The sequence below is a fragment of the Mus caroli genome, unplaced genomic scaffold (genome assembly GCF_978045245.1).
Source record: "Mus caroli unplaced genomic scaffold, Mus_caroli_1 scaffold_6, whole genome shotgun sequence".
Classification (NCBI taxonomy): Eukaryota; Metazoa; Chordata; class Mammalia; order Rodentia; family Muridae; genus Mus; species Mus caroli.
This window is the reverse complement of record NW_028227261.1, coordinates 41015602-41041846: the sequence shown is the minus strand read 5'-3', so window position 1 is coordinate 41041846 and position 26245 is coordinate 41015602. Positions and strand designations below refer to the sequence as shown.

Genomic DNA, 26245 nt, shown 5'->3' with positions numbered 1-26245 from the left:
CCCGAAGATGCGAGCCAGCTTTCCAGAAGAAGCCTGGCGCGCAGAGGCTGCTGGTCGGGGGTAGGGGGTGGGGTGAATCCCGGCAGACTCCCGGGAGGAGACGCGCCACGACACCCCTAGAGCGGGTGGACAGAACCGAGAGCTGCCAGCCCGAAGCGTCGTTGTCCCTTCTCCACTCCAGCATCCGGAACCTTAAACGCGCGGAACCTCGGTGGCGGAACGCGGGCCTCGCGGACCTTGCGGGAGATGGAGCAGGCGCGCGGGCCGGGTGCCGAGGCTGACGCGCCCGAGGAGGAGGAGGGGGAGCCGCAGGCGGCCATGGCGGCCGTAGTGTCCGCTGCGGGTGGAGCGTGCCCCGCAGTCCTGCAGGTGGCGGGCCTCTACCGAGGCCTGTGTGCGGTGCGCAGCCGCGCCCTGGGGCTGGGGTTCGTGTCACCGGCACAGTTGCGCGTGTTCCCGGTGCGCCGGGGCTCGGGCCTGCCCCCCGAGGGAGCAGACGGCAGTGGGGTCAGCGAGCTGGAAGCGAACCCCTTCTACGACCGCTACCGGGACAAGATCCAGCAGCTGCGCAGGTGCGGTCCTGGCCAGGTGGGGGTGGGGACTTGCGACGGGCGGGCAGAGCTTCCGGTACGCACTACTCTCTGGCACGGTGGGTTTGCCCTGTCCCTGCTATACCAATAGTTTGTTTCCAAGTTCAGAGAGGCCAGGCCACTTGCCTAAAGTCACATCTCTGCAGACTCTTTGGATCTTTCCACAGTCGTCTTTGTGCTTTGTTCTCAAAACACTCTTTAACGCCCTATGAGGAAGACAGCTCAGAGAAAGTTGTCCCCTATTTAGGAAGATAAAAATGAAGACCTTCGTGCGGGGCGTGGTGGCGCACGCCTTTAATCCCAGCACTTGGGAGTCAGAGGCAGGTGGATTTCTTAGTTTGAGGCCAGCCTGGTCTACAAAGTGAGTTCCAGGACAGCCAGGGCTACACAGAGAAACCCTGTCTCGAAAAACCAAAAAAAAAAAAAAAAAAAGACCTTCAGCGAAGGCATTTGATTTGCTCAAGGTCACATGTTGAGTCAGCAGATACCTGCCAGAGAGATCAGGTTCCCAGGCTCTCCCAGCTTAGGGCCCTGACTGCCAGGAAAGGAAACTGGGATTGTGGCAAAGACTGATATGATAGTGTTTGTATTGCCCATTGAACCCTCTCACTAAGGAAATGTAGGGATCTGGAGAGAGGTAGAGGCTTGCCCGAGGTCACACAGTTGGTTAGGGTTTATCTGACCGAAACCAGGGTTCCTAAGGCTTCAGCTTCCAGAAGGTAAACCGTGAAGATGAAAGAGGTGTGGCTTAGTGGAAGAGACCTTGCTTACTATGCACTGGGCCTTGAGTTCCATCCCCAGCACTGAAGAGGAAAAATGTCGTAGGGTTATGGCTGTTAAGGTAGGTAGAGTGGGTGCCTAGTTCCAGGTTGAAGGATGAAGGTAAGGAAGGGTGGTCTGAGAGTTTGGTGCTATAGGAAGGCACTTCTGAAAGGAAGCCAGATGTTACGGGCTAGAAGTTCTCTGCATTTTGTCTCATTTTAATTCCACTCCCTTAAGTTCTTCGTCTTCACGCGGGGCAGCAGCATCCTCTAACTAGGTATACTGGCTGGTTTGGTGTGTCAATTTAACACAAGCTGGAGATATCACAGAGAAAGGAGCTTCAGTTGAGGAAATGCCTTCACGAGATCCTGCTGTAAAGCATTCTCTCAATTAGTGATCAAGGGTGGGAGGACCCATTGTGGATGGTGCCATCCCTGGGCTGGTAGTCCTGGGTTCTATAAGAGAGCAAGCTGAGCAAACCAGGGGAAGCAAGCCTGTAAGGAACATCCCTCCATGGCCTCTGCATCAGCTCCTGCTTCCTGACCTGCTTGAGTTCCAGTCCTGACTTCCTTTGGTGATGAACAGCAGTATGGAAGTGTAAGCTGAATAAACCCTTCCCTCGACAGCCTGCATCTTGGCTATGATGTTTGTGCAGGAATAGAAACCCTGACTAAGACACTAGGGTTTACCACTTCTAGCCCTGGAACCCTCCACCTGTCTGTCACTTTACCATGAATATAGTGATCTTCCATGCTTTTTGAAGCAATGATGGAATAAATGAGTGAATACTTTTGCTCTCCTTCAAACATTAGATAGTCTCAAATATTTGTGATTAGTACTTGACCTGCAGTCCTCTCCACCCACTTCTCTCTGATCCCTTTAATACACAAGCGTCTCCAAAGAGGTGTCTCATCTCACTGAGTACTTAGTGGATCTATTCAGACTTATTCAGGGGCCAGTAATGGTCTCTTTCCTTCCTTAGTTCATTCCATCAACATTTATACATACTGATATTTCAGAAAGTGAGTTTTGCAAGGTGCCCTATTGAATTCTTCAGTGTCCAAACTGCTTAGTGCTTGATGTAAAACCTTCACACGCTAGTTCTCTGCCACTCTCTAGACCAATCTAATACCTAAACTCCAAATACTATGGTCTAGGTCTAGCTCTTAAATCATTGGAGGAATGTGTTCCAAATATGGGAAATAATAACAGTCAAAAGTACAGTCATGAAACCACCTCAGTCATTTAAGGATGTTTGAGCAAAATTTTGTTATGGTTATAATTATCAGCAGTGCGTTTGTACATGTTTATGTATCTGTCTATACAACTAGGTAGTAAATTTCTTCAAGTAGGGACAGTGTGTTAGCTATTTTCTATGTGCCTAGAGCACAGCAAGAACTCTACTGCGCAGGGTGCCCCTGTTTTCTATGTACTCACCATGGCAAGCTCAGGTACATCCGTGCTTATTAGCTGGGCTGACCCAGTCCTTCCAGAAGAAAAGAAAAGATCATCCCATCTACATAGTAATGAAGAGATTGACATTTGGTGTCACATCCAAACAGTTTTTGGAATAGGCAGTACCCTATAATGTCTTGACTGTGAAGGTCTACCAAAGGGTTAAACAAGCTATCCTTGGTTTCTCACCCAAACTGTTGTGTGTCTCCCAGGCAAGTAGCTAGAGTTCTTGGATGATGTTTTCATCTACGATTACAAAGCCACGCATCCCATAATCAGCTACACATTCTGAAGTATTCTTGGTAACAATGACTGCCTCAGCCTAGCCTTCAAGCCTGAAGAGCATCCCCATTTTAAGATAAAGGATGAATTCTGATGTTCTGTCTGATAGGTCAGGGAGATACTCAGGTACTAAGCCTTCTTCCAAAGCATCCATTTGGAGTACAGGATCTGATGGTGGGTATAGAGGGAGACGTCAAAAATTAGGTATATTCAGGTAAAACCTTAACACTGAGTAGGCACGCTGTAGGATTCCTGCCTGTGGAGGTAACCCAGCAATATGACCTGACGGTATTTTCTCTCTTGAGTGGCTTAAGAACCTAAGAAAGAGAGCCCTGCATCACCTGAGAGAGTAGCCTGCAAAAGAAAAACAAAACAAAACAAAAGGAGTGTTGCACTGCTGATCCCTAGAGGCTTACTATAGCTGAGTGACTGGCTTTGCTTTCCACTGCCTTGACTTTCAGGCTTATGCCCTGTTCTTAACAACTGAATGCAAACCCTTCCGCCTCATGGTGTCTGTGTCCCTTCTCTGAGGAGGTGCAATGGAGTGCTTCCTTATTTCAAAACCCACAAAGGCCTGCGTGCTTCACCTTTATTTACCTTTTGTCAGGTCTGACCCAGCTGCCTTTGAGTCCCGCCTGGAGAAGCGCAGTGAGTTCCGAAAGCAGCCAGTGGGGCACTCGAAACAAAGTGATTTTATCAAGTGTATGGAGCAGAAGGTAAGGTGTACTGGGCCTCGGAGGTTGATTTTGTCTTGTATAAGTTTACTAGCCCTTACCCTTTAAGTGGTCGCCAGTGACCGGAACATCTCATCTTTTCTCATTCTCCGTCAGTAAATGTGTACCCTGCTCTTGCTAGACAAGATCCTGTAGTCATGTTGGAATGTAGAAGAATGAGAGGAGAGTCCCCACTCATAAGAAATATAGTCTAGTGGTCAAGGTGCTCATGGCACTGAGCTGTAGGACGCAGGGGATATTTTCAATGGAGGTCCTGGGTTTGCTTTTTTTTTTTTTTTAAAGATAGAGTCTCACTGTCTATCTCTGGCTGGCCTGGAACTTGCCGTGTAGACCAGGCTGGCTTTGGACTCATAGATTCTCTTGCCTCCTGAGAACTGGGATTAAAGTTGTGCACTACCACACCCAGCAAGATTTATTATTATTATTATTATTTATTATTATTTTATTATTATTGTTATTATTTGTAGGTGTGTATGTCTGAATGTGTATACATGGCTGCAGAAGTAATTGAGTTTAAAAGGTAGAGGTAGGGTAACTTGCCTGATAAAAAGACAAGTTCCAGAACCACGTGCCAAGGACTGAGTCATAGCTTTTAGCTACCAGCTAGGTAGTTATGGGCAAATTATGTAACTTCTCTGTGCCTTAGTTTTGCCTATTTGTGAATTAGAAATAATAATACCTACCTCACAGAATATGCTAAGACTGGATGAAGTAGTGTCGTGCACTCTCCAGCACCATCCCTGGCACATAAAACGACGTTAATGCATCATTAGTCTTTATGATCCTTGAGCACCAATGCTGGGGAAAGGGTATAGAAAGCTAGCTATGATAATCTAGGGCAATGCTTTCCAGACTCTTTGACCACAACTCACAGTAGGAAATATATTTACATTGCTACTTAGAATACATGTGTATGTTTCATATAACAAACGAAACTTTTGTGCAGCAGTGTTCTGGTGACATGTAATACATTCTTTTCCTGTGTTTGTCTGGTTCTCACTCTGCAAACCAGTCTCATCTGGAACTTAGTAGGTAACCCTCTTGAACTCTCAGTAACCGTCCTGCCTCAGCCTCCCACGGGCTCAGATTGCAGGTGTGAGTCATCACACCTGGGTAGTGTATTCTTAGTTTTCATCTCCTGAAAAATTCTGTTAACAATCCACTGAAGTGATTTTACAACATATCATTTGAAAACTTGTAATCTCAGAGGTGCATGGGAACTAATTCTGGAGAGACTTGAGCCAAGCTGGAACCACTTTCGATTGTTTTTGGCCTTTTTAGAGTGGAAATGTATCAGTTGTTAGCACATTTCTGTGACAGAAACATCCTTGATGAGGAAGGACTGGGTTTTGCATGTTTCAGAATTGTCAGTACACGTCATGTCAAAGAGCATGTGGGCTTGCTTAGGAAGCAGAAAAGGGGGATATGGAAAGAGATCAGAATAAGATAGAGCCCCTAAGAACATGCCCTAACAACATACTTCCTCCAGATAGACCCCACAGCCTACCTTTCGTCAGTTCTCAATATCTTCATATTATGAATCCAACAAAGGATTAATCTGTTCATTAGATCAGAGCCCTCATGACCTAGTCATCTCTGGAAGTGCCCTCACAGACTTATCCAGAGGTGTATTACAAGTTCCCTAGGCACCTCTCGGTCCCATCTTGCTCTTTCTTTCTTTCTTCCTTTCTTCCTTTCTTTCTTCCTTCCTTCCTTCCTTTCTTTCTTTCTTTCTTTCTTTCTTTCTTTCTTTCTTTCTTTCTTTCTTTCTTTCTTTCTATGAGGAAAGTATAGTTTAATAGTCTGTGTCCTCATGTATTTCAGACAGATGCCTTGGGGAAACAGCCTGTGAGCAAAGGATTCACTAAGGACAAGGTAGGTTTCTAGTTAAATATAGAAATCTAAGTCTGAAGTCATGTGGGACATCTATAATAAGAGGCTGCAAATGTAAACATATTTGTTGTGCTCAGGGATTTTTGTCTAAGGCGATTTTCCCCAACAGTAGAGATGAGAAATATTTGTCTGGGTTATTGTTCCTTGACATGATTTCTAACTTAGGTTGGGATCCACGGATGCTACAAGACATTTGAAGGAAACGGAAAGCACTCCTTTCTAAATCAAAACACCACATAGAGCCTGTACCTATTGCACAAATACAGAGCTCCCTGGTGGAGCATCAGCCGGTGCTTCTCCCTTTACCAGCTGCAAAGTGCTGCAGGACTGGTGAGACTGGAGCATCTGGGGATGCTTGATGACCTAATAGTTACTGCCCAGGAATAGAACTGTGAAGGTCTGTGTGGGAGCAGAGACTCACATTCTCTGAGCATGTGAGAGGCTTTTGTACCTACCTACTGGAGGTCTGCTTCACTGTGCTGACATTCTTTTCCACAAGGCTTGAGACAGAACTAAGCTGGGGTTGTTGTTACCGTTAATTGTAGATGTTAAATTAATTGCTATTTCTTTTTTCAAGACTCTCAGTTCAGTCTTCAACGTTGAGATGGTGAAAGACAAAACTGCGGAGGAAATAAAACAGGTAATGGGTGGAAATGAGTAGGCACACCCCCTGAGATTATTTGCTCTGTGAACCAAGCCTGAGAACAGAAAAGGTCAGACATTTTTCTTACACCTTTTTCAATCCCAATAATAAATAGTCCTAAGGGATAAAAGTGATGAGTCACATAAATAACAGTGACATTTAAAATGTGTCTTTCTTTGTCTTGCTTTTATATGTCTAATGACTTGGGTTTACCCTTTCTCTTTCACTTAAAGTCATCAGGATTCTATACCTGGCTCTTCACTGCCTTTCCAAATAGGCTCCCGTGGTGTGCCAGTGGGATAGTGGTGAGCACAGCTGCCCTCCATGTAGCTTTTCCTTTCCCTTGTCTTAGCTGAGTGCGCTTGAGGTTCTGCTTGCTACAGAGAAGAGAATGTGCTGGTTAAAGCAGTAGAGCTGGGCATGGTGGCACAGACCTTTAATCCCAGCACTCAGGAGGCAGAGGCAGGCGAATCTCTGTGAGTTCGAGGCCAGCCTGGTCTACACAGTGAGTTCCAGGACAGCCAGGACTACACAGAGAAACCTCCATTCAAGAAAGAAAGGGAGGGAGGGAAGGAGGGAGGGAGGAACTTAGACTTTAGAAATAAGCTGCCATTTTTAAGCTCTAGCTCTGCCACTTATCTGACTGACAAGTTAATTTCTCAGAGCCTCAGTTTGCCCACTGTAAAGTGGTAACAGCTACATGCCTACTTGTCAAACTATTTGAGAATGAAATGAGTTAACGTTTGTGAAGCACTCAGAACGAATCCTGGCACAGAGTAAGTGCTATAGATATGTTTTAAAATAAATGAAAACATACTGTGTTGGGAACAAGTTTCCAAATATCCAGTGACAACCCCTTCCCCACACCCCGTTTTCATTTCCTTGGCATTTGTGGCCTAAGGACCTTCCATAGGCATTTCCTAACCGTCTCTCGAAAGCATTCATGATCCGCCCTGCCTGTTCTGTCATTCTGTGTACCTTGATTTACATTGCTCATTCCTACTTATGACTGTAATTCTTTTCTCTTTAGCCTGTATAAAACTATTTGAGGATTCTTTATACTTCCATTATATTTTAGGTTTATGTGCTAATGAACACTATAGCAATTAAAGGAATAATAAAAACACAGGCAGGCATTATGCTTGTTGCTTCAAAAGTATTTCTTTTTTTTGTTGTTGTTGTTGTTTTGTTTTTTTTTTTGTTTTTCGAGACAGGGTTTCTCTGTATAGCCCTGGCTGTCCTGGAACTCACTTTGTAGACCAGGCTGGCCTCGAACTCAGAAATCCGCCTGCCTCTGCCTCCCGAGTGCTGGGATTAAAGGTGTGCGCCACCACGCCCGGCCAAAAGTATTTCTTAATTGAATTCTAATGTCTACCCTTAGAAGTAGATGCTGTTATTCCCAACTTAAAGACATGGGGTTAAAAAATAAATATTTATGTAAAACAATGTTCTAAACATTGGCAATTAATTTTTTTTTAAAAATCAGTCACCTCTGAAAAATATTGATTATTTATATCTTACAATATCGAATTTCAGTCAAGATTTAGTTGTTTAAAAATAAGCACATACCTCTCAATAGTATACAAGTTTTTTGTCTTTAATAAATTATAAAATTATATGTATATGAAAGAATTATTTTGAAATATTTTTTATAATTTAATATCAGTAAATATTTGATTCCTGTGCCTATTTTATATTACATATATCCATAATCAAATTTCATGGGTAAAAGGAAGTCACAAGTGGAAAAATTTTAAGAAGTCCTAGTATAAGCGAAATTCCCTCCCTTTGCCTGCCCCCTCACACCGCCGAGCAGTACTGGGAACTGAACCTCATGCATGCTAAGCAACCACTCTGCCACTGAGCTATGTCTCTAGCATCATGGTCATCTGATACTGTTGGACTGCAGGACATTGGTAATGGCATAGACTAATATCTGCCTACGCAGTGCTTGCAAACCAGTGAAGGAGATGCATTCAATGCTAAGGACCATATTTAAACTACATATTTGTTTCAGTTAGGTTTTTATTACTGCAGTAAGACACCATGACCAAAAGCAACTTGGGAAGGAAAGCGTTTATTTCAGCGTACAGTTTGTAGTCTGTCCTCTAGGGAAGTCAGGGAGGGAACTCAAAATCGCGGGAGTAGAGAAGCTGGAGCTGCTGCATCAACCCCATTGAGAAGTGCTGCTTACCGGCTTGCTCAGCTGCTTTGATTATGTTTCAGGGCCACCCACTGGGGGATGGCATCAATCCACAATAGGCTGGGCCCTTCCACATCAGTCACTAATTACAAACGTGCTGGAGGATTGGCTCAGCAGTTAAGAGCACTTATCGCTTTTGCAGAGGACCAAAGTTTGATTCCCAGCATCCACAAGGTGGCTCACAACCATCTGTAACATCACTTCCAAGAGATGAAAAACTCTCTTCTGACTTCTTGGGGATATAAATATGGTACACATACATATGTATGTGCAAGCCATATAGTCATACACATAAAATAATAAAATAAAAAATTTTGAATGTATTTTTTTTACTAGAAAATGTACCGTATTCTTGTCCATAGGCCAATTTCATGGGAGTATTTCTTCAATCGCAGCTCCCTCTTCCTAAATGACTGTCTTCTGTCAAGCTGACATAAAACTAGCCAGCACAATCTCTAGAGAGAGATGAAATAGACAATTCCTAGGAAAACTTCTGATGAAATGATGAAGGGAAGAAGTATGAACTTAGCCTTGAGTTAAAGAAGAACTGGTGGGGAAGGTGGTCAGAGATGGGAAAAAGAAAATTCCAGTAAAAACCCTCAATGTGAAAAGCCACAGAGGATAAAAAATAATAGAGGTCAGTAAAAAGCATGCGCGTAGAACATGCATACGTGCTGCGAGGATACTGCACATGGACTATATACAATATATTGTAAAAAACATTCCTAAAAACGACCAAAATTATTCTTATAGTGTAATAAAACTGTGGTTTTTCTTTTTCTTTTTCCCTGTATTCTTATTTTATACTTTATAAACCTACTCACTATTTTTGGGTATTTACATCATGAAAATCAACTATACTCTGTGTTCTTTGATGCCAGGCAGAGAGATTGTGACTGCTCTGTATCCCAGTCAGACAGCAGGTTCTATCTGTTCCCTAAATGTAGGACTTCTTGGATGCAGAATTTTAAGAGCTGCCTGCAATAAGCAATAAAAGCCAACATTATTTTAGTGTCTGCTCTGCCAGTCTCAGTTAGTCTTCATAACAATCCTATAAGGTTGGTGTCACTGCTGTTTTATCGATGTCGTCTAAGTTCCAGAGATTTGTCCAAGATGGACTAGCTAGTAAATGATCAGGGCCAGGGTTTGCATCCCAGGCCATTGGCTCCAGACCCTAACCTCTGAGTGGCCTGTATTCTTCCTCTCTAAGAAAGTTCACAGTTGGCTGGGGAGGTATGGTATGGGGAGAGGATAAAGAACTTGTGAAAGCCTATCACAAACAAGATAAATCCTGAGAACAATTATTTCAGAGGTCATAGAAACTATTTCTTTGACAGAATTTATTTTGTAAAGGTTATTTTCTCATTATATGTATATGGATGTTTTGCCTGCATACATGTCTGTGCATCACATGTGTGCAGTACCTGTGGAGGCCAAGAGTAAGTGTCAGATTCCCTGAAACTACAGTTACAGATGGTGTGAGCTGCCATCTGGGCAGTAGGAGTTGAACCTCAGTGCTCTCAACTGCTAAGCCATCTCTCCAGCCCCTTTAATTACTATCAGTTGTCTGTTTGTAAGGGTACTGTATGCATAAATGCAGGAGCCTGAAGAGGCCGAAGGTATTGGATCCCACTGGTCTCCTGGCACTGGAGTAAAAGGCAGCCATGAGCTGCCTAGTATGGATGCTGAGAACCAAACGGGTCTTTTTCAAGAGCAGGAGATGTTATTAACCACTGCTGTTGGCCATCTCTCCAGCTCCCAGACTTGATTATTAAGAAATAAACAGTGTAGGATTTGGAGAGAGGACTCAGGAGTGAAGAGCACTTTCTACTTTTCTAGAGGGTCTGTGTTCCGTTTCTAGCTCCCACATCAGGAGGCTCATAGCTGCCTTTACCTCCAGTTTTAGGGGATCCAGCACCCCTTTTGGCCTCTAAGGGCATCTACACACATGGTACACAGAGACAGATCTATACATTAAAAATGAATCTTAGAAAGAGATTCTTAGAGAGTTACAGTTTAATCATTTAGAAGAGCATACGGTATTAAAATTTTAATCATATACTAGTTGTAAGAACATCACAATGAGTTTTCCTCCCTATTATCAGATAGAATAATACTCCGAGGATGAAAGCTAGCACTGTATCTTGGTGTACATTGAAAAGAATACCCACATTGTCACAGATCATTCATTTGTTTGTTTGTTTATTGCAGATTTGGCAGCAGTATTTTTCAGCAAAAGACACAGTCTACGCAGTTATTCCTGTGAGTAATCTGAAGGGGAGATGAAAGTGTTTCAGCATGAGGTCAGCACTCCTACCCTCTCAGGCAGCTGCCTTTACTTCTCCTCTGTTTATGACATCTCAGGAACTTATACTTTACAGCTCTAAGAGTTTTATTATGCCCTAAGCAGCAGAGATTGGAAGCTCCATATGGTATATTTATGACTTTTGCTTTCTCTTGTTCTGGTTTAGAAATGTTTCCAAGTCTCTGACCAGAGAGGCTAGTGTAAGTTCATGTTTCTGAGTGATTTCCAAATGCATTTTATTTCATTTTCACTTTCTAACCAAACTGTGGGGAGTCCAGACACGGCCACAGCATGGCTTTCTTCCCTCCCTGTGTGTATGGCAAATGCTGAGCTGACCCGGAGCTCCCTCTGGGCCTCTCCAGCTTTTCCCCTTAGCAAGTGGCATTTTCTTGGCTTTGCCTTCTTGGAATTGTTTTAAAGGTGATTGCTAGCCATTGCTTTACTATAGCTAAGAACCAGACATGGTGGTACACACCTTTAATCCCAGTGCTCGAGAGGTAGAAACAGAGGCAGACAGGTCTCGTGAGTTAGAGGTCAGCCTTGTCTACATAGCAAGTAAAAAAAGAAAGAGAGAGAGATTATCTCTTACCTTAAAGTGCACTGAAGAACACCGCTGTATTCTGAGTGGCTTACCTAAGTATAAGATTAAAGACGAAAATGCATACAGAAAGAAAAGCCAGGCCTTTGGCTGTGAGCACTCTCTGTCCTTTGTTTTAACTTCTTATACATATATGCTCTTACCTTCATGAACTCCACAACCTGTGCAGTTTGTACTTGCTGTTTTAGATCTTTCATACCAGCTCATTGGACAGGCCTTCTCAGGTCTCCCTTGAGTACCTACCTGGTTCCTTGGAGACTTTAAAGCATTGGAGGACTTAGTCTTCATATATACTCTGTAGCAATGAGCAGCAAAGTATGCATCAGGTTTTCTTGTCGTTTTATTATAAGAATGATTTGTAGGGCTGGAGAGATGGCTCAGTGGTTAAGAGCACTGACTGCTCTTCCAAAGGTTCTGAGTTCAAATCCCAGCAACCACATAGTGGCTCTCAAGCATCCATAATGAGATCTGATGCCCTCTTTTGGTGCATCTGAAGACAGCTACAGTGTACTTAGATATAATAATAAATAAATCTTAAAAAAAAAAAGAGTGATTTGTAAATGGTGGAACTTAAAAGCCTGTTTTAGCCATAATGTAGTTCTAGAATTCACTCTTGGGAAAAATCTAGTGTGATTGTGACATTTCATGTTTTTCTTTTTTTTTTTTTTTTTTTTTTTTTTTTTTTTAAAAGATTTATTTATTTATTATATGTAAGTACACTGTAGCTGTCTGTCTTCGGACGCACCAGAAGAGGGCATCAGATCTCATTACGGGTGGTTGTGAGCCACCATGTGGTTGCTGGGATTTGAACTTCGGACCTTTGGATGAGCAGTCGGGTGCTCTTACCCACTGAGCCATCTCACCAGCCCCTCATGTTTTTCTATTTGTGAGTTAATTTTATTCTTTTCTAACTTACAGAAAGAGAAGTTTGATTTGATCTGGAACAGGGCTCAGTCCTGCCCAACAGTAAGTCTGTAGTGACTATGCAGAATTGCTTATAAGTGCTACCAAATAGGCAATTTCAAACCAGTTCTTCTCATGATATAATGCTCTATTAACAATGGTGCTTATATGCTAATTATATTGATAAGTGGTATTTTCATTCTTTTTTTTTTAATATTTATTTATTTATTTATTTTTAATTTATTTACTATATGTAAGTACACTGTAGCTGTCTTCAGACACTCCAGAAGAGAGCATCAGATTTCGTTACGGATGGTTGTGAGCCACCATGTGGTTGCTGGGATTTGAACTCTGGACCTTTGGAAGAGCAGTCAGTGCTCTTAACCACTGAGCCATCTCACCAGCCCCGGTATTTTCATTCTTATAAATGGCTTTTAGCACTCTACTACATATTAGGCCTTTCTGATATAGGTCTTAATCTGTCAGTATATGTAAGTATGAAAAGGCACCATAGAGCCCAGTGTACTAATACGTGTCTTTAATCCTATTCAGCCTGGTCAACATAGCAGGTTCCAGGCCACCCAGGGCTATATAGAGAGAACCTGCCTCAATAAGGAAGGAAGGAAGGAGGGAGGGAGGGAGGGAGGGAGGGAGGGAGGGAGGGAGGGAGGGAAGGAAGGAAGGAAGGAAGGAAGGAAGGAAGGAAGGAAGGAAGGAAGGAAGGAAGGAAGGGAAGGAAACTAGACAGCACCTAAGACCTTTATCTTCACAACTTCCATGAGGTTCCTGTGTTAGAGTTTTCTTGATAGTTTTATTCATGCTATTCTGATAATATGTGCCAGAAATAAATTAATATTTTGATGCTGAAGTAGTGATCCACCACACAGTTCCAGGGATAGGGAATGGGTAGCCAGTGTGACAGCTATGATTGCTCAAACATTGCTTGTAAGAAATAAAGACTACCTTAGCAAATCAGAGATATATATCATACTGGTGGGCTGGATAGCAATATTGCTAAATGTCAGCTCTCAAATTTCATCTCTGATACGTTCCTTCTTAGATGGGTTGAGAAATGTGCATGTATTTGTCATACTATCACATAATTAATTTCATAATTTCATCCCATAAAGCCAAGCATTTTGGGATGGGAGTATAACTCAGTAGGTTACTTTACCTAGCATGCACAGAACCCCAGGTTCAATTCCCAGTACCCCATCAACTGGATGTGGCGGCACATGCTTATTCTAAGGCTTACTCAAGGTAGAGGCAGGAGAATCAGGAGTCAGGTCATGCTTCACTGTGTATAAGTTTGAGGTCAGCCTGGGATACATGAGACATTTTCTTTAAATTAAAAAAAAAATGAACAGAGGAAGGAAAGAGGGAAGGAAGAGAAAATAGAGAAACTATCCAAGCATTGAAGAAATAAAGTGCTACTCGTGATTAGACATTGAAGAAATGACTTCATTTATTCACCGGTCTCCTTGTTTTTCTGTTTTCCACAGTTTCTTTGTGCACTACCAAGAAGGGATGGTTATGAGTTCTTTGTAGGACAATGGACGGGTACAGAGCTCCACTTCACTGCACTTATAAATATTCAGGTAGGTGACGTATGCCCTACAAAACATGGGGTATAAAAAAGAAGCGTATCCTTTGGTAAGAGTAGAAACCTTCCTGGGGCTGGGGTTAGGGTCCAGAACACTGGCTGAGTCCAGCAGTACCTGCTGTGCTGCTGCTGAACTGTAATACTCTGAATGTTAGGCCTCCATAGCAGATATCTGAAGTCAGAAAGCAGCTCTCTAGCTTCATTGTCTCTCTTTTGTCTCCTTCCGCAACCTCTATGGCATCTATTACATGTGTCTCAACACAAATGGGTCGTTGTAGCCCAAGCTATGAGCCCACCGAGGCAGGCCTCCATGTCTTACCTGTGTTTTATTAACCCAAGGTAGCCTTTTCCAAAATGCTAGATGAATAGTTTTCACTTCATACATATTAGTTTATTTGCTTTCTTTTTTTCTTTGTTTTATTTACAAATATTAGAGTAAAAAACATAGCTCAAAGTACACTTGAGACTTAAAAGAAGAGTCAGTATTTTAATTCATAGTAACTAGGATTGGCATTCTATATTCGGAGCACACACCTGGTTTAAAAACAAAAAACGTAAAAACCTGTATTGTTTTGGCTTTAAAGCCGAGGCAGACGGCACAGAATAAAGTGAAGGGGCAAGCTTTGACATTGTGGTGTTAGAATTTGTTAAGTGTTAGCATTAGATAGATATTATGCAGTGGGTGTTTCATACTTGTCATTTAATCTTATCAAATATGTCATGAAGTGGCTACTGTTACTACTTCTATTGGTAGAGGAGAAGGTGTGCATAGGGAAGGTCATTTGCATTACTAAGTAAGTAGTAAACTATTTTGAGTCCTGCTTGTCTTACTCCAAAGTCTATAAACTTAAACATTGACCACTGTCCTGAGAACCCTACTAGGTCCTACAAGAAAAGGACTGCCCCGATGGAGTTCATAGCTAAAATATAAAGCACAGAGTAGAAAATGACTCTAGAATGGGATTGGAAGGCAATACAGCAGGATCCTCATACTGTATGTCTGTCCATGTTTACTTTCTATTGCTATGATAAAACACCATTCTAGATGCAACTTATAGAAGAAAGAGTTTATTTGGGCTTACAGTTCCAGAGCAGGGCTCTGTAATGGCTGGGGAGACATGATAGCAAGTAGCCAGAGCAGGAAGCTGAGAGGTCATTCTTCAACAAGCATACAGTGGATAACCACTGGAAGTGGGCAAAGATATAAACCCTCAGGGCTGCCTGCCCCCAAGGTATATGTCCTCCAACAAGGCTTCACCTCCTAAAAGTTTCATAACTTTCCCCAGATAGCACCACCAACTGGGGAACAAGCCTTTAGATGCCTGAGTTTTGGGGGACGTTTTCCATTCTAATCACCACAATATCTAATGAGAGGTATATGTCTTTTTGTGATAGTATCATGTATGAATTTCATAACAGACCCTGAGAAAGTCCTTCAGAAACATAATGATCAAAATAATTAGTATTAGGATTTTGGCCAGAATGATCAGTATGTTAGAAGTGTGGTGAGAGAACTAAGAGGATGAACTGTTAAGAGCGCCTTAGCAATAGCTCAGTGTAATACGTACAGGATGCCTGCTGAAGCTTTAAAGCTGAAGCCCAGGGATGTGCTTGTTAGTGTGGTTGTTTTCTTCCATGCTATGCAACGGCATTGGCTTTAAATTCGGCTTCTCTTCCTAGTCTAGACTTGAGGTCAGGTGGCCTTGCTGATCATTCTTCATGAAGTTACACATTTGTCATTTTTCTCTCCTTTCTGCCCCAACCAGATAATTTTTTAAAGCCACACAATAGAAATCTGGCTTGCGTACAAACTCTCCACTGCTAGCTATAGCTTAAAAGAGCTCAGACTTTAGAGCCTCCACAGGGAGCAGATGAAATGCACTAGTCCGTAGAAGTAGCAATTACACCAGCACATCGCTTTCTTTAGACCTTAGCTTGGTAGCTGCTGTACCATTTTGTTTTTAAATGTATGACTACGATGAAGGATTCATTGCCTTTGTAAACATTTCTGGGAAAAAAGCCAAATCTTTTCCAATTGAAGACACAAATAACACCATGAAAACTGTCAGTTCGCCATGTCTTTGCAGGCCTGACCTTGTCCTACATACCAGTCCTCTAACTCACCAGCACCCAAGGGGCTATTAAGAGCTAGAATTTGCTCCAGACTCTGTTGCTTTGTAACTGCAGTTTGTTGTGGTGGTACCTTATTGAGCTTTGATAAGTGTTCCTCTATGCAGACCCGAGGGGATGCAGCAGCCAGCCAGCTGATTTTATATCACTATCCTGAACTTAAGGAAGAAAAGGGCATAGTGCTGATGACAGCAGAAATGGACTCCACATTTCTGGTAAGACTCTGCATTTGTCTCTTGGGTTTGCCTAGTAGACCTGTAGGTATTTAGGTATTACTCTTTTTGATGCCTCGGGTCTAGATTAAGGAAAGATGCCTGTATGTAGTTTGTTTCTCGTGGTTGAAAACAATTTTGTCTTGCTTACAGTTTCCAAGTTGAAGTACACTTATACACAGATAAATAAATGCTTTTGTTGGTGGTGGTATTTTGTTTCAGTGTAATTTTTAAGTGTGTGTGTGTGTGCGTGCATGCATACACACACACATATACACATTGGGAACGGGACACATGACAAGATGCATGTGTAAAAAATCAGAGGACAACCTCTTGAGGTCCATTCTCTTCCTTCCACCATCTAGCTTCCAGGGATCAAACTCAGGTCATCTTGCAGCAAGCATCTTAATCCACTGAGCTACCTCACTGGCCCTGAAAATAGGTTGTTATATTTCAGACTGGGACTCACTATGTTGCCCTAGCTAGCCTGGAACTTGCTAAGTAAACCAAGTTGGCTTCCAACTTACAGAGATCCACCTGCCTCTGTCCAAGTGCTGGGATCGGAGGTGTAAGCCACCATGGCTAGTGCTGAAAATTGTTTCATTCTCATTTCATCCCAACAGTTTGCCTTCCTTAAACTCTTTTGGAGCTAAATTTTCATTTAAACTGAGATGAGGTCATTTATAGTTATGACACTCATTTGATACAAAATATTATACATTTTATTCAGGAAGTATTAATGTATTTGATTATGGATCATAACACAGTTGCATATTATCTTCACCTATATCTTTATAAAATCCAGTAATACTAAAACCAAGACACATCTGGCCCTGGAGATCTCAGGTAAAATTACGGACGCATAGGTGACTTATGAAGTGTGGGATGAGCTTACAGTCTAGAGTAATAGTTGTATCTTTATCTTCCTCTCCACTGTTGATGGGTGTATAACATCCACCATGGGACTTCCTTTCGTCCTTTTCCAGTTGAATCACTGGGACAGAGCATCAGCCACATGCCTTTAACTGATGATGCCCATTGCTTTCCACGTGTCCAGGCACCAGAGACAGTTTGGGGTCTGTCTAAGGCTTGCTTATTTCAGTTCCATCTGACTGACAGCGATTATGTAGGATAGCCTCAGAAGACTGGACACTTTAAAGCCTCTTCCTCCATTACAACACCCACTTATGTTTCTTCTTTGTCTTTTACCAGCTGCATAGAGAGAAGGAAATGGTTTCACTAGACTACCATGGGATGTCTCACAGTAACAGTAGACTCCTGACTGGAACAGAGTGGGGACTCTACTTCCCTGACTGTTATTCCTAAACTGCCCAGTCTTATTTCTCTGGATTTTTCCTTCCTCCTAAACTATGTGTCACTCAGCGGGAAGACAGTGACCCAGAATCCTACTTATAGTATGCATTTGCCATTAGCTAAGATAAAGGCTGAAGAAAGAGTAGTTTTGGATGGAAAATCAAGACCTCACTTTTGGACTACTTAATCTGAGATGTCTATTAGCTATCCATATAATGTAGTCAGGTAGATACATGAGCCTGGTAGTCAGAAAAGCTGTAGGGGATAGGTTGTATTTAAAGCCATGGATTGAATGAAATACCGAGAAAGTAAATGAGGGTGCAGAAGAGAAAAGATGTAAGAACTAAGTCCTAAAGAGATGAAGAAACATCAGCAAGGAAAAGTAAGAAAAACCATTGTGATATTGGGTGGATTTGAAAGGGCAAACATTAACTCTTTCAAGGGAAGGAAAGTAAGGTGTTGGGTAGAGGAAAGAAGTGGGAACAAGGGGCTGGCAAGATGGCCCAGTGGTTAAGAGCTCCGACTGCTCTTCTGAAGGTCTCGAGTTCAAATCCCAGCAACCACATGGTGGCTCACAACCATCCGTAACGAAATCTGATGCCCTCTTCTGGAGTATCTGAGGACAGCTACAGTGTACTTACATAAAATAAATAAATAAATATTAAAAAAAAAAAAGTAAGTGGGAACAAGGATGTCTTTTAAGTATTGAATAAATAATACGGAAATATATGGTAGGGAGAAGAATATTAGCCATGTAGGAGAAAGAAAAGGAATAATATTCTGGGTGAGCAAGTCTGGAAATGAGGGCTTAATCTTTCTCCAGGAGTTTAATAACTGAGAAAAGTCAGGAAATGAGGACAAAGGTATAGTATAGTTAGATGAGTAGAGTTAGTGGCAGCTTGTAGAAGCTCTTGTCAGGTTTGTTTTTGTTTTTGTTTTTTAATGAAAAGAAAAGCCATCAGCTCAGAGTAAACATGAGAGCATGGGGTTAGATATTTGAGTCAAAAAGAGATAGTATGCCAGGCATGGTGGTATACACCTTTAATCCCAGCACTTGGGAGGAAGAGACAGGTGGATCTAAAAATCAAGACCCAGGACATCCAAGGACTACATAGAAAAACTATGTCTCAAAAAAGAAAGAGAGAGCCAGGCGGTGGTGGCGCATGCCTTTAATCCCAGCACTTGGGAGGCAGAGGCAGGCGGATTTCTGAGTTCGAGACCAGCCTGGTCTACAGAGAGTTCCAGGACAGCCAGAGCTATACAGAGAAACCCTGTCTTGAAAAACCCAAGAAAGAGAGAGACAGAGACAGTGACAGAGACAGAAAGAAAGGAAGAGAGAGGAAGGAAGGGAGGGAGGGAGGGAGGGAGGGAGGGAGGGAGGGAGGGAGGGAGGGAGGGGAGAGAGAAGAGGAGAGGGGAGGGGAGGGGGAGAGGGAGAGGGAAAAAGAAAGAAAGAAAGAAAGAAAGAAAGAAGAAAAGAAAGTGAGATTATTGTCTGCAAGCACAGCCTATGAGCTGGATCTAACCCACATCTTGTTTTTGTAAGACCTATGAATTATAGATGATTAAGAACCACGAAAATTAGTATTTCATGGGATGTGAAAAGTATTAAATTCAAATTTCAGGGTATATAAATTAGGATTTATTTACATATTACTTATGACTGCTTTAGTTCTGTAATCGAGTTGAGTAGTTTGAGATTCTATGGCCCCCAGAGCCTAAAATGTTTACTGTTTATAGAAAGTGTTTGCACAGCACAGTCTAAGGAAATAGAAAAGAGAATTTTGTGTAGATATAAGCACAGGCTTAACTGTAGTCAGCTGTGTGGTATAATGATGTAACTGAGCGGCCAAGACCAGAAAATAAAGCTGGGTAGAGAGGGAAGTGAAAGGGTGAGACACTGGAACAGTGAACTTCAGCTGCAGACTGTTAGAGTTGCGAGTGAACTAGGAAGGTAAAATTATGGACAGTGCAGAGATTTCAGACAAGACTGGGAGAAGGCACTCCAGCCCCAGTTTAAAACATAAAAGGTTTAAAATGAATACTCTGGAGAAAGAAGTACAGCCCATGTTTTTTTAAAATAAACATATCCACATCATTTTATAGCTAGATATAGCAAACTTTTTTTCTTCCAATGCTAAGAATTCAACTTAGGCCTTGCATTTTTTAAGACAAGTCCTTTACTACTTTGATGGCAAAGTCTGTTCTCTGAGTCACATGGAAATATGACATAGAAATTGTGCTGTGCACTTAAACACAGTGTTTTAAATGAGCCCTAGAGGTAGGTCACAGGAAACTTTGTCTTGATTTGTTCTGTTTCACCATTTCACTCCGATAGTCTCAGACTGATGCAGTTGTAGTATCATTAAGGTTTTGGAGGGATGGTGATGTGGGGTGGGTTTTTTTTTGTTGTTGTTTTGGCTTTATAACATTTGATTACATACCAGACAATCAATTTGCCTTGTCTAAACCACATTGACTATGAGATCCCAGTATACATGGCCCAACAGATAAAAGTACCCATCATCAAGCCTGACGACCTGAGTTCTGTCCCCAGGACCCACATGGTAGAGAAAAGAACTAACTCTTGGAACTTGTTCTCTGATCTCCATTGGATGAGCCATGGCATACCTGCTAACATCAGACACACATAATAAATTCATAAGTAAAAATGCATAATTTTAAAGGATTTTCTTTATTATTCTAGTCGTGTGTGTGTGTGTGTATGCCTGAGTGTGAGAATGTGCATGTGAGTGCAAGTGTTCTCAGCGTCCAGAGGCATTGGATATCCCGAAAGCTGGAGTTACCTGTGGTTTGAGCCACTAGACATGGATGCTAGAAATTGAACTCAGGTCCTCTTGCAAGAGTAATGCATGCTCTTAACTACTGAGCCCACCACTCCAGCCCCAGTTTAAAACATAAAAGGTTTAAAATGAATACTCTGTAGAAAGAAGTACATCCCATGTTTTTTTAAAATAAACATATCCACATCATTTTATAGCTAGATACAACAAACTTTTTTTCTTCCAATGCTAAGAATTCAACTTAGGCCTTGCATTTTTTAAGACAAGTCCTTTACTACAGAGTTAAATCCTGGCCCACATAACATATTTTGGGCAGTCATTTTTTAAGTGATTTTTTTCCCCTATATTTGTGTGGAGTACTTTTGTCTGTGTAAACATGGTAATAATAGATAAATCTTTCTGGCCAGCTAGAACTATAGATTATGTAGAAAACAATAGTTACTTCAGTTAAGTGTTTCTTCTTTCATTTCATTTACTATTATTGTATGTGTATATGCACATGATGGGGAGGAATTGCAACCACAACACATGTGTATGGCAACCACAGCAGAACTTTGTGGAGTCAGTTCTCTCCATCCATCTTTATTTGTGCTCCAGAGATCAAGCTCAGGTCTAAGGCAAGTGCCTTTACCAACTCAGCCCTCACCAGCCCTCAGCTAATTCTTCCATTAGGTTCTGAGGAGATTGCCTGTGCATTCCCCTACATACACTCCTGTCATGCTGTTCACCATTTCCTTATAGTGCACTTTCTGAACCTTGGAAATGGTTATAAATGATTGCATAACAGATTGTTCCACGTTGTAGCATTGTAGTAGATTACAATGACAAGCATTACCTCACAGTCTGTGGAACAGGAACTCAAGAGCAGCTTAGCCAGGTTGTCCTGGCTCCAGTCTCATAAAGTTGCTGTCATGATGTCACTAGGACTACAGTCATCTGAAGACGGACTGGGCTTAAGGGTCCACTCATTTCCTTGGCTCTTCTTTAGGACTACTTGAATGTCCTCATGATATGCCAGCTTACCCCAGAACAAGTAATTCAACATATATTCTTTTATGTTCCAATAACAAGAGCCCTTTCCAATCATTTCACCATAGTCTAATTGCTAGAAGAAACTCATTAAGTACAGCCTCACACTAGGAATAGAGCTCAAACTACCAAAGGAGGAAGGACCATGATAGTTGCAGACATTTTATATCATCACAACTGGCTTTGCCACTGTGTTTCTGACTGGGGTGCTATCAATAACAAGATAACAGGTTGTACTCAAGTGTGTCTAATTAGTCAAGAACTTAGTACTTGCACACTTATTCTTAGAGCTAGGTAACTCTTACCCCTCTTCCTGGGATGTATGTAGTGGTTATTTAGGAGCTAAATAGAGAAATTGTTATCATTTGAACTAACTTACTCAACAAATATTATATCACTATGTATTGGAACATAAAATAAGTCATGATGTCTGTATCTTTGAAGATTTTATATTAAGAGTCCAGACCAAAAAGAAAAAAAAAAAAAAAAGAAAAACAAATATAAGAGAAGGTGCTGAGAGTGGTAAGCAAGATGCCTTGCCCATGTGGAAGGAACATCTAACGAAGATATGAGAGGTCAGGGAGTCGGGAAAGCTTTTCAGGAACAGTGACTCCTCCACAGAACTCGGGCACAGAGCTTCAGGCTTGTGCAGGAAAGTGCCTCACTGCTCTCATTGCCTTGCAGAATGTTGTGGAGGCACAGTGCATCGCCAATCAGGTTCAGCTCTTCTACGCCACCGATCGGAAGGAGATCTATGGGCTAGTAGAGACCTTTAACTTCAGACCAAATGAGTTCAAATATATGTCTGTCATCGCTGAGTTGGAGCAGAGTGGACTTGGAGCTGAACTGAAACGTGCCCAGAACCAAGATAAGACTTAGAGGTATCCGGATTGTCTCTTCACAGTGTTGGCTCAGTCCTGGATGGCCTGAAGCCCACCCACACCCTTGAATTCCAGAGCTCAGCATCTGCAACAAGCAGCCTGTAAAGAGTTACTGTGTACGCTTATTGCAAGACGTGATTGTGGACATGAGCCCTAATACTTGATACAGGAACAAAGATATACAATTATTCTGATAATTACCTCTCAGCATAAGGGTTCCTTTTCAGTGTTTCTGGCCTTTGGAATGAGAAATATTCAGGGATCCACAAGACTATTGGCTTGGTTTTATTTAGTGTAATAGTGCAGTTGCATTCTGGCCATTTTGACCTCATAGCTCCCACTTCTATGACTTCATAAACTGTAGCAATAAGCTTGAAGATCTTAGAGATGTTGGCTTTATATACTCTTTCCATGCACCAGTGAGCTGGCTAAAAACATAACCCAAAACTCCTGGCCAGACTCTAATACAACCGGCTATTCTCATCAGAATAAAGACTTGTGGATGCCCCTCCAGAGTTGCCTTCAGTGTAACTCAGTGAATTACGGGTATACTTCAATAAACAGGTTCAATGCCTGTATACTGTTAAACTGTCGCTTATGGCCCTACTCCCTGAACTCTGCCTGTGAGAAGCTGATGAATCACTACAGTGTAAATAAAACCTTTTTCTAAGGAGATCAATCTAGATTTGCATGATTAAAAAAATAAGTGTTATATGAAAATGTGGGTGGAAGCCAAAGTTCCCAGATTGAGTGCAGGGAATGTAGCAATAAAATAAGTCTGGTTTTTGGTCTCTGTTACACAGCATAGTGGAAACTAAGCTTTATACTGTTGGTGGCATCAGTGTCGGGGTTCATTTTATCAGAACTCATCTTGGGGCTCAGTGATTTCTTGGAACACCAGAAATAATCAAGTTATTCTTCAGCACCAGAAGCACGTGTATCATGGCCCCAAGGTCATTGGTAAAAAAGAGTAGTGGGTCCATACCAACCTTATGACCTCAGAGCATTCCCTGTCCCACACCTGTCACTTAGTCTAACACGCTCCACCTCAGTCTGCCACCCCTGCCTGATCCTGCTGGGTGCCACCAACTACGGTGAGTAGAAACTTAAGTAGTGTTTTCAGTTTATGTGTGTTCTTCATTACAGACTTTTTTTAGGGTAGGCATCTCCCAAAGCTTTTTAAGTGGGTGTGGTAGTTTGAATGACACCCTACCCCACACCTCCCATCCCCACCAATAGGCTCATATATTAGTTGCCAGGAAGTGGAACCATTTGAAAGGATTAGAAAGATTAGGTGGCTTACTGGAGGAAGAATGACACTGTGGGTATACAAGGTTTTAAAAGTCCACACCAGGCTCTGTGTGTGTGTGTGTGTGTGTGTGTGTGTGTGTGTGTATGTATCAGGACATAGTTCTCAGCTATTTCTCCAGTACCATTCTTGCTTGTTGCCATGCTGTCTGCCATGATGATTATGGTCTACACCTCTGAAACCATAGGCTAGTGCACAATTAAATGCTTTCTTTTATAAAAGTGGCCTTGGTCATGGTGTCTCTTCACAGCAATAGAACAGTAACTAAGAGAGTAGGGTTGGCCATCCCATTATTTTCTGAATCAAGAAACAGATAATGTTTATTTAACTGAAGAAGCTGTGCGAAAGGGTGAGTTGATCTCTAATGCAGCTTCTAGACCCGATATGGTTTCAAGTGTGCATTTTGAGAAACTTGAGATCTATCAACCCTGCAGTTTTCCTTAAATGCCTTTCAAGCTTCTGGATGATACATGTCCCAAGACTCTTAGGCGTTGGGTAGGGTTGCTTTTGTGGGTATCCAGTTATGTTTGTTTTTCTCTCTAGATAGACCCAGTTCTCAGCCATAGAATATTTTCATGATGCCTCTACTAGATGGTGAGAACACGATAGGGGAAGAAAGAACTAGCCATTTATTTCCTAGTTCTTCCCAGCTTTGCCCTCAGTCCCATCTTACCAAAGAAGGAGGATGCATCCACGGGTAATTATAGCAGACGTGACTAAAGTACCATGTGAATGTTGATAATATTTACTTTAACAAAGAGATCTAGCAAATAATAAGTGAAAACCATAGCTAGTCTATAAATTTGTTCCCTGACTCTTGAACTCAGAAATTCACCTGCCTCTGCCTCCCAAGTGCTGGGATTAAAGGCATGTGCCACCACCACCGCCCGGCCCTGAATGGTATTTCTAAGATGGTGGTAGGCATTGACACCCATTGAATTGGGTTCAAATATCACCATTTTCATTAGCTTGTTAATGACTAATTACTTAAACTCTTAAGTCTTCCTTTTCTTCTGAACCTGAGGATGATATCTACCTCATAGGATTGTTGTAAGACTACAGTTAGCATGTGTACAGAGTACTATGGAACCTAGGACATACTGAATCCCTTCCTCTCCTTTACTTCTCTTCTTCATTAAAGACCAATTTGGGGGCTAGGAATATAACTTGGGCCCTGAGTTCAGTTCCCAACATTTCAGATGTATAGATCACTCTTCATTTCAGCTTAAACAATAAACCCTATTTCACTGATTCTTAACTTGAGATACAGTGGAGTCACTTAAGAGCTCTTTAAAATGCAGTTCCAGGACCCTGACCTGCTGAATCAGCATGTCCCAGTGCTGAACAAAGCACCAGGAACCTACATGTTAGTGTGTATTCTAGCCAATTCGGATGTAGGTGATCAACCATTGCCTTATCCATTCCTTATGAGAATGTCCACTGCATGGGTCTTTCTCACCTGCAGACATTCACACGGGATTTAGACTGCTCTTCCTGGTAGTTGCTATTGCTCCAGTTACTCCAGTTACATCGTGTGATGTTTACTTGTGTGTGTTTACCCCACTAGACTGTGAGCTCCTTGAGGGTCAGGATTTATCTTTATTCTCAGTGCTAGAGTCATGACCTGAACCACAGAAGAAACTCAATTGTTGAACTAATAAATGATACAGATTTAGCAAAAAAAAAACTCGTATTGACTTACACATTTCTCTGTTAAATCCCATAGCATTGTGATTTGAATGTAAATTTCCCCACAGCTCCTGCCTGAGTTTGAACATGTGGTCCACAGTGGCAGCACTACTTGGGGGGTGAGGGTGAGGGGGTATGAAACCTTTGGGAGGTAGGACCTCGCTGACAAAGGTAGGTCAGGGAGCATGGCCTTAAAGGTAGTATGCCAGCTTCTAGTTCAAGATTAGTTTCCTGATCATTGGCCTCAATGTGAACAAGCTTTAGCTATCACTTTCCACTGCATGGACTTTGCCAGGTCTTCTGAGCCATGATAGACTATACCTGCTGGAAGCAGGAGCCCCCCCAAAAAAATCCTTGCTTAAGCTGTCTGTCAGGTGTATGTTCACAATGACACAAAAGTAACTAGTGATACACTTGGAACTTAATGCCACCGCCACCCCCCCCCAATCTCACTCTCTCTCCCCTTATCCTGTTGAGTTTATTTTTCATTACAAAGAATTTATACGTATGGGCATTTGGCTGCATGTATGTTTGCATGCCAATGACGGCCAGAGAGGATATTGAATCCCCTGGAACTAGAGTTCTAGATGGTTGTGAAACAGCAAGTGGGTGCTAGGAATCAAACCAGGTTCTTTAGAACAGTCAGTGCTCTTAATTACTGTGTCTTCTCTCCAGCCCCATTGCCTCCCAGATGTCCAAGACAGGGTCTCGTGTAACCCAGACTGGCTTCATGATAATGGCCAAAGCTAGCCTTGATTTCCTGCATGCATCTACCTACTAAGTGGTAAAATTACAGGCATGCACTTTTACTGGAATTACTGGCTTCTTTCTCTTTTAGACAGTAAGACAATAGAGTTGCTTTGGTGCTAGGAGTTAAACCCTGTGACCTCACACTGCTAGGGAACA

The 26245-nt window shown here is 42.1% G+C and overlaps 1 protein-coding gene across 1 annotated transcript; it reads left to right on the top strand.

Annotated features, from left to right (window-relative positions):
- Window positions 1-8: 8 nt before the first annotated feature.
- Atpaf1 (ATP synthase mitochondrial F1 complex assembly factor 1) lies at window positions 9-23020 on the top strand. The gene is made up of 9 exons (XM_029476202.2): window positions 9-572; window positions 3697-3805; window positions 5648-5698; window positions 6294-6356; window positions 10774-10824; window positions 12384-12431; window positions 13871-13966; window positions 16209-16316; window positions 22145-23020. The coding sequence occupies exons 1-9, from the start codon at window positions 247-249 to the stop codon at window positions 22337-22339; spliced, it is 1047 nt and encodes a 348-aa protein (XP_029332062.1). The 5' UTR covers window positions 9-246; the 3' UTR covers window positions 22340-23020.
- Window positions 23021-26245: the final 3225 nt, after the last annotated feature.